The following is a 14,304-nucleotide window of genomic DNA, read 5'->3' as shown; positions in this document are numbered from 1 at the left end:
AGGTTAATGTTCAAATTTCAAACAGCAAGTATTAGTTTTTGAACTCATTTTAATAACTGTTGTACATATGTGTTAGAAACCCTCTCCTACTGTATCCTGTGGAAGGCAAAACACCATGCGCCTGAATGCCATTTTTCAGTAAAACGGATGTAACCATTTCCGCCCATTGTTTTAGGCTGGGAACGCTATTATCAGTGCTGTTGTTCTTAATCATTGCATTAGGAAACTGTGCAACAAACAAGCTGTCCAGGGTGATGAAAGGCAAGCATTTCACCAGATGACCCCAGCTTGTATTGTAAAATGACTGGATACTAATTGTGCCAAGGAATAAACAAAGGATTACATTTATAAAGGAACTCATTTTCGGTTAAACACACGGGCAGAAGTCTCACCCTGTTCTGGAAAGCTGCAGTATAATTGAAAAGTTCCTCACTACTTGTAAATTTCAGTTTTCAGAGTGTGAAATTGCGACCTTGATGAGGCTGTAAAGTGCCACGGTTGGGTGACTTTCCCCAAAGTGTGTTGGCCCACATCCTTTTGGGGACTCCTCGTTTACGAAGGAGACAAACATGAAGGAAATGAAGTTAGTGAAGTGAGAGGGGTCACCCGAGCAGGAAAAGACAAACTCTTCAGAGGGACATTTGTTGCTGTTTTATTCCTGCGGGAAAGTGCAAATTAGAAAAGACACGAACATGCGTGCGTAAAAGAGAATTACGCACAGGGGGGATGCATTATTGGGATCTGGCAATGCTTCATTCACAAATTTTAACTGTACTTTTAAATAACTAATAGTAGCAATAAATTAGACCAAAATAAAACAATGTGTGATGTTTATTTATTCGTATTTCTGCGCTGGAACAAAACATATAATTGCGTAAAAGTGGAAATGAACGTGTCCATGGACTAACATTGCCTTATGTCTCTTCTTGTATTAGCAGAGGTTTATTTAATGTCTGAAAAGTGTTAAAACATCCAAATAACTTAAGAACCACCTTCCTCTGTCAGTCTTATTTTACTGTACACGGGGAAATACCTACATGTTAATTATCTGCAGCCGTAAACCAATAAAAATATCTTTACCATTTTTATCGACACTTTCCTTCTCTAAACACTTTATAAAGCAGATTTATGACGCGCTTTCTCTGTCTGCGTCCCCCTTATTTCATGGTTCAGTGGCCTCACAAAGCAAAGCGAGGGGAGGTTTTTCTCTCCGCTCATTGGTCGCCTCTTTCCCATCGCTGTAACATTTCCATTCATACAGCTCTGCGCCTTTTCGCTCCTTCAAAAAATAACTCACTGTCATCATCGTCTTCATCATCGTCTGGAAACGGCTTGAGCTGCACGGGACTAATTACTGCGAGATCTGAGGAGGAGCCGTGCGTAAAAAGGAACGACCGGGATCAAACGAGGCGCGCGTAACGACAGGTGAGTGACGTGACGTGCGTCTGGAGCAGCTCTGCGCGGCGCAAAGTCTGTGCACGTGCATGTGGGCTTTGCGGGACGAGAGTTTGATGAGATTGTAGATTTTTTTGTTAAATGTAAAGTGTTTTGTTGAGGGAAAAACGCTGCAATAAAGACACGTTTGCACATTCCGCCTCCTCTAACAACTAAAAACTGGAGTTCACATTGGCAGAAATCAGTTGGCTCTGGTATGATGGATAACTGCGAGGTAAGATGCTTAAAATGTAACACAAGAGGGGTCCCGGCCCACTGGGCTGTCTCGAAGGAAGGTTCACGCCGTTATTCACAGTCCGCCTCTGCCTAATTGGCCACAGATGCCGCGTCCCGTGCGCTTTTACCCTGCACAAACTGGAGACTTTGGGGAAACTTTATGGAACGAGTCCTGAGTGCGCCTGCAGGACTGGGCAGCGGTCAGTTAGTGCCACGTTCATAAAGACTCTGTGTGTAATTTGTCATTAAACGGGACAGATGCAGGTCTTGAACCCATTTGGCGCATAATTATGACGGAATCCAATTTAATAGTTTGCATCTTCTCTGCACTTACATTTGCGCAGTGAAAAATAATGGAGCTTTGAAATATACCCAACCAATAAAGTTTGTCTTAAATTATTTTGTCTTCCTTCTCTGTTTGTTTTGGTGGCCAGCTCTTTGCGTGATGGCGCACTTTGCGTGATGGCGCACATGCCACAGCCTCCTTAATAATTGCTGAGAGAGGGAAGGGCTAAAGACACCGTCCTCTAAGTGCCCTTTCACCCTAGACTTTGTAAGCTGCACTTATTAAAGCGAAAAGTGTTTCAATATGTGGTAAGCTTCAGGGGAAACGTGATGGGGGTTGGGTTGGGGCCCTCATCTTTTCTGTGCTACTCCAGCGCGACTGTGACTGCACATTTAACCATTTCAAACTTATTATTCCCTCTGGTTAGAACAGTGTGTTATGATGCATGAGGCAAAGGTTCTAAAACTTTATCTCTCATTGGCCCAAAACATTTGCATTTGTGCAGACTCAAACAGCTCAGATGGATCATTCAAAGTTAAAGCATAAACATGTTGCCTGTTCTCGTTCTTTTGCAGGTCCCTGTGGTGACACTTTGGCTGTGCCTCCAACATGTTTCAGACTGTTCCTGACACGTCTTCTTACGTAAAGGTAAAGACTCCACCTTCATTCAGGATTCAGGCCTGTTCTCCAAGAGACACATGTTTTATTTGACTGTTTCTCTCCACATTTACTGTTGTTAATGACCTTAAAGTTATTGCACAGCCAAAGGTTTGAAGTGACTGAGGTGATCTTGTTCCTCATGTCCCTGTTGTCTCACACTGTTCATATTTTAGTCTGTTTAAATTATGTTTGTGTTTTTTCCTGTATGATTTCTTGCCTTTGCGGTGTCACTACACGTTATTTCTCTGATATAAACATTTGTCTGACTCTTTTTTCTCCTTCTGCTCTTTGCTCTTGTTAAACACAACCCTCTGAGCAGCACATCTGCTCTTCACATCTGAACATGGCACAGCTCTCACCTGTAACTGCCACAGAGCCACTGGAACAGGCCCTTATTGTTCCTGACACAAAGCATTGTGGCCCTGCGTCACGCACGCGCACTGACTGGTGCCAGGTGTGTTTGGAGTTTAATAGTGTGGAATAGTGTGTATTAATGTTTTGGGTTTTTTAACAGTTTATTAATAGTGTTTAATAGTTTATTAATAGTTTTAATAGTGTTTATTAATAGTGTTTTAATAGTGCTTAAAGTGCACTTTTGTGGCTCGTGCCTGATGTATTTGTTTTTTTTAAGTATAGTCTAATAAAATGGAGTATTGTGCGTTGAAGAGTTGATCTGTTTGGTCACGGATAAAGTGTTAATGTTTGGAAAAGTGATTTCCTCTTTGAATAAGAGGCCTTTTTATCCAAGGAGGGAACTTGGCGCGTCGAGGCTAAGAACAATTGGCGTTTTGTCCTAAATGTTTGACTTCAAAATATTCATTTTAAATGCAGTCCAGATAAGAAGAGCTGCTTCAGAAATCAATTAAGTTGAAAGGTTGAAACGGGGGCGTTTTATTGCTATTTTTAATCATCTTTGGGCGTCTGTCTGATTGAGTTGGTTTCTCTGTTTTCACAGTCCACAAAACAACTGCACCAAGTGGCGCAGCCACGCGTTAATGCGCGCGCAAAGTGTGGCACGCTCCGAGACAGAATGTACAAAGAATATTCCTTATTGAGGTGGATCTGCGGCCCAGCATTTGGTTTTGTTTGGTTAAGGCCAGGCGAGACTGGAACTCTCCAATAAAAATAAATCTCAAATTAATTATGGCCTGGAGCGAGGGGCCAGACAGTTCTCTATACGCACAGCAGACTCTGTCAGGACTGGCCTGCTCAGAGCTGCACTTACTTTAATACAAATATGAGGTATAATAATAATAGTAATAATAATAGTAATAATAATAATAATAATAATAATAATAATAATAATAATAATAATAATAATAATAATAATAATAATAATAATAATACTAATAATAATAATAATAATAATAATAATAATAATAATCGGGGCAAAATTTTAATTCATAAAAATAGGTTTTATATCATCTCAATGTAAATAATTAAAAATGCTTGTTGTGGCCCAGTGTCATCAATAAATGAGCCCAAAAAAGGCCAAATACTTGAGGCTGCACACAGCAGGTCTAACATCACTCCCCAAAGTCTGTAAAGAAAATATCTGCTGTAAAAATAAACACATGAACAGTGATTAATAGAATCATTTGCTTATTATTGCAGGACATAGTTTGTGTCTCTTTAAAATGGTATAAAATAAAAGTCAGTGACACTTTGGTGCCATGTGGTTGACACATATTGTGATAAACTTTTGTCTGGTGGTTTGGCTGTGAGTGTGTCATCTATACCATCAGCTCCTACACCACTGAGCCTATTAAACCCTCCTGAACATAAAGCTGACGCAGTGTCCGCCCTCCTCTGGCCCTCTGCCCTGACGCGCAGCTACTGGCTCGTGGTGCATCGCAGAAATGTCTGGCTGTCTAGTTCCAGCGTCAATCCAGATGTTTTGTGGTTCACTGTGTAAACCAACCAGCATCTGTTTATTGGACTTCCAAAATGTTTGTTACCACTGGATTCATTATGGACTTGGTAGAACCTGGAGCCGGCTCTTGTAATCCTAAAACGATACGCAGAAGTCTGATTTAAAAGAGGAGACTGGTAAATAAAAGCACAGAGCAGCAGTCCTGACGTGCTCCTGTGTCACTACTGCGCACCACTGAATAAAAGTGCCAGTGAAGACAGATTCAGACATTGGAATGTATAGAAAAACAAAAGTGCACAAAGCAGCCAGTAAAGAGTTAAACAAGGTGTCTCCCTTAATTACACGAGGCTGAACTGGCCTCAGGCAGGAGAAGCCTTGACCCATAGCAGGATCCAGATGTGACGGTCCCAAGGGTGGGGGCCCTCAGCCCGAGTAGACCCCCAAGTTGAGAGCAGACAGGCCGACCCCGCTGTCAGTCGCTGCTGCGCGCTGCAGACTCTCCCCTGGGCTTAATGCTCAGAGTGTTCCTTATAACGGACCTGTACATTTCACACAGGGACCACAGAAAAGTTCGACTGTTTCCCTCAGAACAGTGACTGTGTTGGGTCCCTCAGTCATTTTAAACGTTTGGTTCACTCTTGGATGTTGGATTCCAGTCACGCATCTGTCTTGAAAATATGTTTAAATTGATGAGGGCAATTTCATAGTGGGAAGGAAAGGGGTGAGAAGTTAAGAGAAACACAAAAATAGTTGTAGTGCGCACGTATGGATCAGAAACGTTTGGCTTTTCACATTGTGTGTTAGGAAAACTTAACAGGTTTAGTGAAATGCAACAAACAGGAGTAATACTATGAGAAATATAAACGTTTGGTCATGGATTTATCTTCAGAAAATAACCAGTTTTTACACTGAAAACCCACGAAACTCATTTAAAGTTCTGTGCCAAAAATCCTCTACAAAGCAAGACATGGCACAGTGGTGTAAAACATGAAAAATATAAGAAATACATATTAAAAAGTGTAGCCTAAACTCCTCAACACCATCTGTGCTATTACTGGGAAAGCAAAACACCATTCTGAAAACGGTCCTCAGTGTCTGTGCAGCGCAGGCAGCCATCCTGTAAATATTTCCGAGGAGAAAAACATAACAGCGGAGCGAACACTCAATTGTTTTCCCTGCTTATCTCCCTGGGACAGTATCCTGCTTTTTTGAAGGCAGGGCTTTCGGTGACACACAGCTTCCTTCTCAACAGCGGTGACTTCACTTCCCAAATTTAGAGGAAAGAAAAAAGCCAATCCGGTAAAAGTGTCTCTTTCTGCGCGCCGCATACCGGGGGCTGGAATTAATTCAGGAGCGTGTCATGTTTGGGATATTGTCGGGCTCCGCTGAAATTTGCTCAAAATGGACGGAACTATTAAGGTAAGGGTGGAGAGCGGGGTGTAGGAGTTTGTGGGAGACAGCTTTTTCGGAGTTGCGCCTCCTTTTTTAAGCAATGGGTTGATTTGCTCCCGTGAGGAGTGGAGCCGCGGATCTGACGCCGATGAGCGGCTTTTTTGTTTGTAAATCGGAGCTTTAACAGTTTCCCTTTTCCTCTTTACGATCGCCTTTTCTTTTTTCAATAAACTTCCCGCTCAAATGGACAGTTGTGGATTCTAATCGGGATTTTTGGATTTGGCGGAACCATCCTGAACGAGCTGTTACTTTTACGCGCGTGTGGGAAACAGAAGGACTTGTCTGAGGCGTCATGTGTTGACTGTGCGCGCATAAAGGTGTAAGTAAAGCTTCAGTTTAACGGTTTAGTCTGGGCAGCTGGAGTTGAGCAACAGCGTGAGTGGATGTGCCGCTGGATGAGACGTGCGGAGCTGCGCAACACTGGCGTGGCTCTGCGTCTCACAAAGTCGTGGTTAGAAAAGATTTCACCTGATGTGTTCTCCGTGTATCGATCACATTCAGTCCCATTCCATAGCGAGTCGTTTCTTTTCGTGAAACCATCATTTTGTAACTAAGTTTGCACCATTTTAACCTCAGGGCTGCACAATGAGCGTTACTCAACTGTTTTGAAATGTTTAAGCTCTGTATTAACGTGGCCTCGCTGCGTCCACACGCAGACTCCAGATGCATTATGGCCGCTGTAGCTGCCAGATGTGAACGTGCCCAATGTGCCCATAGTGTGGATCTATATCTGCAGACACTGAAGCAGCCACACTCAGTCAAGTGTCCTCCAGAAGCATCTGCATTTACTCCCGCGGATGCTGAAAAGCTGCGTGTTTTCTTTTGGAGACTTAAAGTAGCGGGTTGTGGCGGCTGGGTGTGGTGTGACTTTTGGAAGAGTGTAAACGTTGGCCAGACAAATATGTGGAGCTGTATATAGAGAGCCGTGTTTTAAACGCTGCCACTCAGCCCTCGTGCACGGGGTTTGTGTTGTGATGAATGGCACGCAGCACAGACCCGCCAGTCTTTGTATTTGTTACTCTGTAGAATGTAATCATAATTGAGTCCTCGGGTGTAGATGACTGGCCGCTGTGGCTGAATTCACATGCTCTAAAAGAAAGGAAGGGCTCTCTAGCCATGAGAGTTTCCTGTTCTACACAATCTTTTCCTGACAGGTTTCCTTTTCCTCCTAAAACAAAGGACAGGAATGTGCCCCCCCGGATGGCTCCTGCCAGGGCTGTGCAGTGTGTGATGGCCAAACAGACACACGTGGAGTCTGGATGCTGCGCACTGCATCCAGCCGTGCGTCGTGACGCATTTGGAGAGATAGACAGAGCCGATGTAAACAGAACAGAAGCAGCTCCCAGCAGGTGTCATACACACACAGAGCTGTGTGGGGCTTTGGCTCATTTCCTTTGTCTCTGACATTGTCACCAGGCTAATCTTTATTAAAATAAAATACAAAATATGTATCATATTCATAAAAAGTCCACATTAGTGTTTTAAATGCAGTATTTTGAACTAAACGTTCATATTGTACAGCAGTACGGAGGCAGCACTATCAGTGCTCACTTGGGTCACCACTTGCCAATCAAGGCTCCAAATGTGGAACCTGATATGTCAATGTAACAGTCAGAATAGTGGAGTGAGCCCTTATCCACCACAGTGAGACATGCCCTCACTCTTCTACATGTTATCGTGTCCAGACGGGGTGTGTGTTCTGCCTCGATAGTTTATTCTGCCACCAGAGCCACACAGCTGATCATCACAGCAGCTATTTTTAGTGAGACAGTACCTGCTCCTAGTTTACCTACAGAGACCTGTCTGAAAGTCATTCAGCTTCTACACTTTTCACATTCAAAGGCCAATATGAAGAATACTTTACTCATGACCTTTACAACCTTTATCACAGCTCACGTAGTATTTTATAACAGTAGGTTTGTGTGAAATGTACCTGGGACCAATAACCAGTGTTTTGTATTTCCTTTTGAATATGTTGAATAGTATTGCTTTTTCATTCAGAAAACACAGACCATTGAACACTTTCTGGTTGCATGATAAGTCTTTGAAAGGAATGGCCCTGCAGTAAAAGTCAGATCAGGAGGATCAGGAGAAAAGACTATATAATAAGTCTAAAGAATGGAAAAGGACTTGGTTGAAATATTGATCTGTGAATATCAAGTAGCCTTTCGCCTGGAGCGGAAATGTGGCATTTTGAAATGAAATAATTCAGTCTTGCGGGATTAGACAGCTCTCAGTCTAAGCTGTGCCATATGATCGTATCAGATCCAGATGTCCTCAGACTCAGACCTGATCCTCCACACAAGCATCACAGTTATCATTTCACTTCATATACAACATATTGTTTTTATTTTCTGTATTTCTCCTCAGTCAGTACGTTCTGTGTGTGTTGTAGTACTGTGGAAAAGTTTGAGCGAGGTAAAAAACTGCTGGTGAAAGTGTGCTTTCACAGATAAATGTCAGCTATTTTACCCCAAGTCTGAGATGAGCCAAGGACAGAGTCACTCATTTTAGAGACATTACTTTTCTGGATGTTAATTATTAATCTTTAAGATATGGACCTAGCGATAAACTGACCATTTCTGAGGAGCATCCAACCCCTAAACTGTTTAGGCAGTGTATATTTTCCATTGCGAGATAGGGACAGTGCCTTGGCAGTGGTAAATACAATCAAGTGATTGTACAGCAAAGTCAAACTTTGTTGTTATCTTCTGTTTCTTTCACATGTTGTACATTTGTTCTATTCACTTTTCTCTTTCATTCAAATGCAAACATTTTACACAAAGCTCCAGTTGTATTTTTATCATCTCAGATTTGAAACTTAAAAAACTGAAACTCTCTTTGTGCCGTGTGCGACACTGAACATGAGTGTGGCGTTTGCTCAGAGCCATAGTAATAGCTCTGCCTGTTTGCAGTGGCCATGTTTGTTTTCTTTAATAAAGTTACATTGCTCTCTGTGTCGGGACGACACAGGAGAGAGAGGGCTGCTTCAGCTGTGACCTGAGAGCTTCTGTTGAGTCTGAAGCTGAGATCAGGGAAAGCCCCAGGCCCAGACATAACACACACGTCAGAGGCTGGACACTACGATTACACATGCATTAATCCACTTTGAGAGTCCATGTGCAAGAAACGGCATAAAATATATGGCCCAGTTGAGTCTGTGCAGTTACATGTGAATAACAGTGTGTCTGCTGTTCACTTATGTGAACTTTATTTAGTGCATTATGGGACTAAACTGACTTTGGGTTCATTTTTCAGCAGCCAGGTGAGAGCAGGAGGGCACATCTGCCATCTACTGGTAAAAAAAAATCTAATAAAGTTACGGACAGCAGCTTTAAATTCTTGTTCTGACATAAATACTGAGAGGCTGTTGTAATTGAACTGAGAGCTGGAAGAAGAAAAGAAAAGAGAACTGTATAGAAATATTTGTCCTGTTTCTCATCAGGAATATTGTAGCATTTGTGAGTATAGTTACTTTATTTTCTTCAGCCATTTCTTAATCAAACCATGTCCCATAACCGCACTTTAATCTGGCGCACACATAAAGGTGCAGAGCCTCGTGTGACGGTCTCTGTGGGGCAGGATGGTTCTTTTAGCATCAACAGGAAGCTCCAGTTGTAATGTGGGTTGTAAACACACAGATGTATTTGGGATGGCAGCTCTGATATGAGCTGTAAGTACACATAATTACTCTAAACAAAAATACACAAGAGAAAATTCAGGGGTCACAAGACTTGGGCTGGGTTACTCACAAGATAGACATTCCTTAGCGCTGTACGAGATCTAATAACAACATCTCATCATATCACGGAAAAAGTCATTTATTAGATTTTATCGAGAGTCTGTCATTTTTCTAATCGTTAATAACCAGTTTGAGTTTTTTTTTTTTTTTTTATCTGTCAGTAAAAGCATGTGGTTTGGAGCAGAGTTGAGTCTTTGGGGGAAGAAATTTGAGTATTTTTGTGTTAAATGGCGATTATTAAAAGAACTGGTGGAATGTAACAAAGTAAAACTAGTAAAGTACTGCAGTTACGTGTACATTTTAAGTATCTGCAGTACACTTGAAGCTTTATTGGATCTCCAAATTTAACTTTTTTACCCTTTAAAGACATTTTCAAACAGGTACTTAAGGATTTTTAAACAGTTACTTTAAAACTCTTACTTAGGTAGAGTTTTTCATGTGTTACTTTTACTACAAAACTGCATACTTCCTCAAAATCTGTATACTTCAAGTTCTGAAATAAAAATAAAATACATGTTTGAGTGAAAAATTACTTTTTTAATTGCACAGCTCTAGGAAAAGGTCATTTATTTTACCCTAAGCTATGTGCAAACCAATAGGGGGCGCAGTATCGTAGTATCTGTTTTTTACCCCACTCAACTCTGTCTGTCGTTGTGTCAATGAGCAAGGCATCCACTTTGTAACAGATCAGGCAGCTAGCATGTGCAAAACGACAACATAACCTCACAAACGCCAGAGTACGGTGACGTTGAACAGCGCAGGAACCACGTAACCATGGTAACGCTGATTAATAATGGTAATATTTGTGTCCAGGAGGCGTTATCAGTGGTGAGTGAAGACCAGTCCTTGTTTGAGCCTCCGTACGCCGCCGCCGCCCCCCTCCCAAAGACGGACATGACCGCGTCTGGAGCACAGGACTACGGTCAGACACACAAGATCAACTCCCTCCCGCCGCAACAAGAGTGGATCAACCAGCCAGTGCGGGTCAACGTCAAGCGTGAATATGAGCACATGAACGGGTCCAGGTGATTAGAGACGAGGCGACTCACTTTACGGTCGATGTTTGCACCTTCATGGACACGATGTGATGGAGAGTTTAATGTTTGACTGTGTTTTATGAGGCTGTTTGAAGTTTACTGCAGGTACATTATGTCAAGGTGTTTTATTTCTCCACAAAAATATCAGTATCGTGACATTAAACAACACGATATCCATAATATAACACAAAAAAACACTTTTTTGTTGGACATATTCTAGTAATGAATATAGAAGGCAAAATATATAATACTTTTTTGTTTGTTTGTTGGTTTAGTCGTCTAAATATGTTACATTTTTTGCTGTAATTTAACTGAACTAATCAGTGATGGGAGAAATACTCAACTGTGAAACTTAAGTGAAAGTACAGATACTGGAGCAAAAAAATACTCAAGTAAAAGTATCACCTGAAAAAACTATATAAGTAAAAGTATTCAAGTGCAGGAGTAAAAAGTAAACAAATTTTGCAGAGACTTTGTGCTGAATTTTATTCACTGGAAACAATTGAATCAGTTGCTTTTTTGAGCTGTTTTTATTTGTACTTTTATTTGTTTTTATTTATTTATTTTTTTGTGTGTTAAAAATAAACCCTCAGACTTTTCTGCAGGTCTCAAACTATCACAAAAAATACTTTCACTTTTCAGTCCTGATCAAAAACAGTAGAGTTGAACATGAAATGCAGTGAAGTAAAAGTAAAAGTATCCACTAGTACAGGTACCTACAATTTTTACTTAAGTACAGTGTTTTACTACATTTACTTAGACATCACTTAAACTAACTTTACACTTTACAAAATATTTAAACATATTGTTGTCGCAGTATTTACACTAGTTTTGTTTCGTTTTTTCCTCGTATTGTGCAGCTCTTAAACAAATATGAGCTGCTTTTAAGTCCCTGCCATGCAACACGAAGGATAAAACCAGGCATTATTTTATTTTATTTAGCATTTTATCGTTTTAACTTGTGTCCTAACTTTCTTGGAGCTGTTTTTTAGGCGTATTTCACCCGCTCGTTGAGTCCACGGCTGCAGTATTCGCTAAACCCTGTGTGTCGTTGCAGGGAGTCTCCAGTGGACTGCAGTGTGGGTAAATGTAATAAGATGGTGGGGGGTAGTGACACAGCTCAGATGAACTATGGAAACTACATGGATGAGAAGAGCGCCCCTCCCCCAAACATGACCACCAATGAGAGGAGAGTCATCGTCCCGGCAGGTCAGTCCGCTCTACCGATGTTTCACTGACCTTTACAACTTCTGACCACGTTACGAAGCTGGAATATTATCAACAACACGCCCTGAGTTGTTTTGTTTGTGCACGGTTGAGTAATCCGGCATAATTAGTCCACCTCCCTCTGCAGAAATCAAAACGCCGCCTCCTTTACTATGATCCGTGAAGCTCCGTTGTGTTTTTCTAGTCCGTACGCCTTCAACAGGATCGTTTAGGTTTAAAAGTATCTCAAAGACGCAACCGTAATCAACTAAAGAAAAACTTGCTCGACTAAAGACCAAAAACTCTATGATCCCACCAAATATTTCACCCACTGCACCGACAAGACAAGAAAAGCACGAGAAAATTGCATATTTGTGGAAAAAGACTGAATAAATCACAATTCCCTCCCAAATTTTAAGCTAGTTCTCTGCGTTTTCTCCGTCTGATGTGGTTCATGTCGGTCCTTATGATCCAAAGAAAAGAACTGTTTGGCTAAGACACAAGTGACCGATTAATCGATTAAACGACAAACACCTGAAGCTTGAATTATCTCATTTAAACGTCATAACGCACCGTACCTGATTGGCGGTTTCAGTGTTTCAGTAACCATGGACTGTCCAGATAAACAGAAGCCAGTTAGTCCAAGTCAGGATAATTCCCCTTGACATAAAACACACAGGTGCAAAATCAGTCTCAGTTTTATATGGCCATTGTTGTAAAAGGTTTACACTTTTTATAGAGCTCACTCGCAGGGTGAAGTATCGTACTTTATGCCGCTCATGGGAGCACACATGATTGCTGGCTTGTAGAAATGTATTCGTGACTGCCAATTTCTTCATAAATGTAAAACTAGACACAAACTGCAGTTCCAGCCCTGTGAAAATGTCTAGGTCCAGACAGTGATCCAGATACGCACGAAGATAAAGAAGAATATTAAACACAAAGCTTGTTATAACATTTTTGCAGGCAGAAAAACACATTTCGATTGTGTTGAGTTTATTGTTTCTTGTCCGAGATTCACTGACATATTCTCACGATTGTAGAAAACTGTAGAGTGTGCTATAAAGTGTCATTAAAGTGCACAATTCTAACTACACGATCGATAGAAAGCAGATCATTTGAACGTTTAAAAGACCCATATTATGCTTTTACGCTCTGAGCTATGTTTTAATGCTGTTTCCTCACCGCAAACTGACCTGGAGTTGCGTTTTCACCAAAGTTTGACGCAAAAAACCTGCATATTTAAGCTGAGTTTTTCTCTCAAACAGAAAACACTCTGTTCCACCTTGTGATGTCATCATGTGTTGATACACGAAGTGCTCCGCTGTGCTTTTAAACTCCATACACCTTCACTAGAATCATTTGGATGATTTCAGCTTCTGGAATTACCAATTTCTACTGAACTAAAGGTAAAAGGAAACTTGAAAACTACCACTTCATGACGTCACAAGGTGGAACAGAGCATTTTGAGCCTTGAAGATGAAGGCGGACTAATAATAAAGTGTTACTCACAAAACAAAACACAACTCTAGGTATGTTTTGAGCGCGGTAACGACATTATAACACGGCTTTAAGCAAACAAGTGCATTTTGTGTAACACAGGACCATTAAAGTGTAGAAAAATGTTGAGTTTTAGCCTTTTAAAGCGAGACACTGGCCTAAAACTAGCCTTTCTTGCTTAACCAAAACTATTATTTATATTTGCATGCCATGTTGCAGTCAGCCTGTGTATCCAGCGGTGTGTGTTGTGTCTAGTCTGTGTGATGAATCAACATTGTAAAACTTTCTAATCCATTCCTTTCCTCTCTCTAATTGCAGACCCATTGTTGTGGTCCCAGGATCATGTGCGCCAGTGGCTGGAGTGGGCCATAAAGGAGTACGGTCTGTTGGAGATCGACACGACTATGTTTCAGAACACAGACGGGAAAGAGCTCTGCAAAATGAGCAAGGACGACTTCCTCCGCCTCACCACCATGTACAACGCCGAAGTGCTCCTGTCTCATCTCAATTACCTCAGGGAAAGTAAGTCCCGCATAAGAAAACCTTTATTTTACGATGTGTAAGTCGTGACAGAAAGAGCATCTGGCTTCAAGGTTCGCAGTGTAACTTTTCTCCCACCTGCTCATATAGTTTTGCCTGTAATATTCCACAGTATGGTATTAATTAAGCTAGCTATCTCCAAAAACGCAAACGATTGAGCCAACAAGGGGACCCTAGTCATCGTACGAACGCAAGTCGCAACTTAAAAGCCCTGAAATCGAACAAAAACTAGACAAATATGAACATTTCAGGCAAAAATAACATCATCAACCCAAATATTTCTTAAAGTTTAGTTAAAAGTTTAGTCCCAATAGATAAACAACATATTAGACCCTGA

The 14,304-nt window shown here is 41.3% G+C and overlaps 1 protein-coding gene across 3 annotated transcripts in view; it reads left to right on the top strand.

Moving 5' to 3' along the window:
* Positions 1-1,201: 1,201 nt before the first annotated feature.
* fli1 (Fli-1 proto-oncogene, ETS transcription factor) overlaps positions 1,202-14,304 on the top strand; it is a 35,772-nt gene continuing 22,669 nt past the window's right edge. Inside the window, exons 1-5 of one of the 3 annotated variants that reach the window (XM_033976807.2) lie at positions 1,202-1,425; positions 2,533-2,605; positions 10,498-10,709; positions 11,779-11,930; positions 13,746-13,949. In XM_033976807.2, the coding sequence (XP_033832698.1) occupies positions 2,567-2,605; positions 10,498-10,709; positions 11,779-11,930; positions 13,746-13,949 (607 nt within the window). In that variant the 5' untranslated portion in view covers positions 1,202-1,425; positions 2,533-2,566. Of the gene's footprint in view, positions 1,426-2,532; positions 2,606-5,741; positions 5,910-6,010; positions 6,262-10,497; positions 10,710-11,778; positions 11,931-13,745; positions 13,950-14,304 lie in introns of those variants that run through there. The other 2 variants (XM_033976808.2, XM_033976809.2) reach the window with 2 other exon arrangements.

This window comes from Periophthalmus magnuspinnatus, chromosome 13, assembly GCF_009829125.3.
Source record: "Periophthalmus magnuspinnatus isolate fPerMag1 chromosome 13, fPerMag1.2.pri, whole genome shotgun sequence".
Lineage (NCBI taxonomy): Eukaryota > Metazoa > Chordata > Actinopteri > Gobiiformes > Gobiidae > Periophthalmus > Periophthalmus magnuspinnatus.
This window is presented reverse-complemented; position numbering and strand designations above follow the sequence as displayed.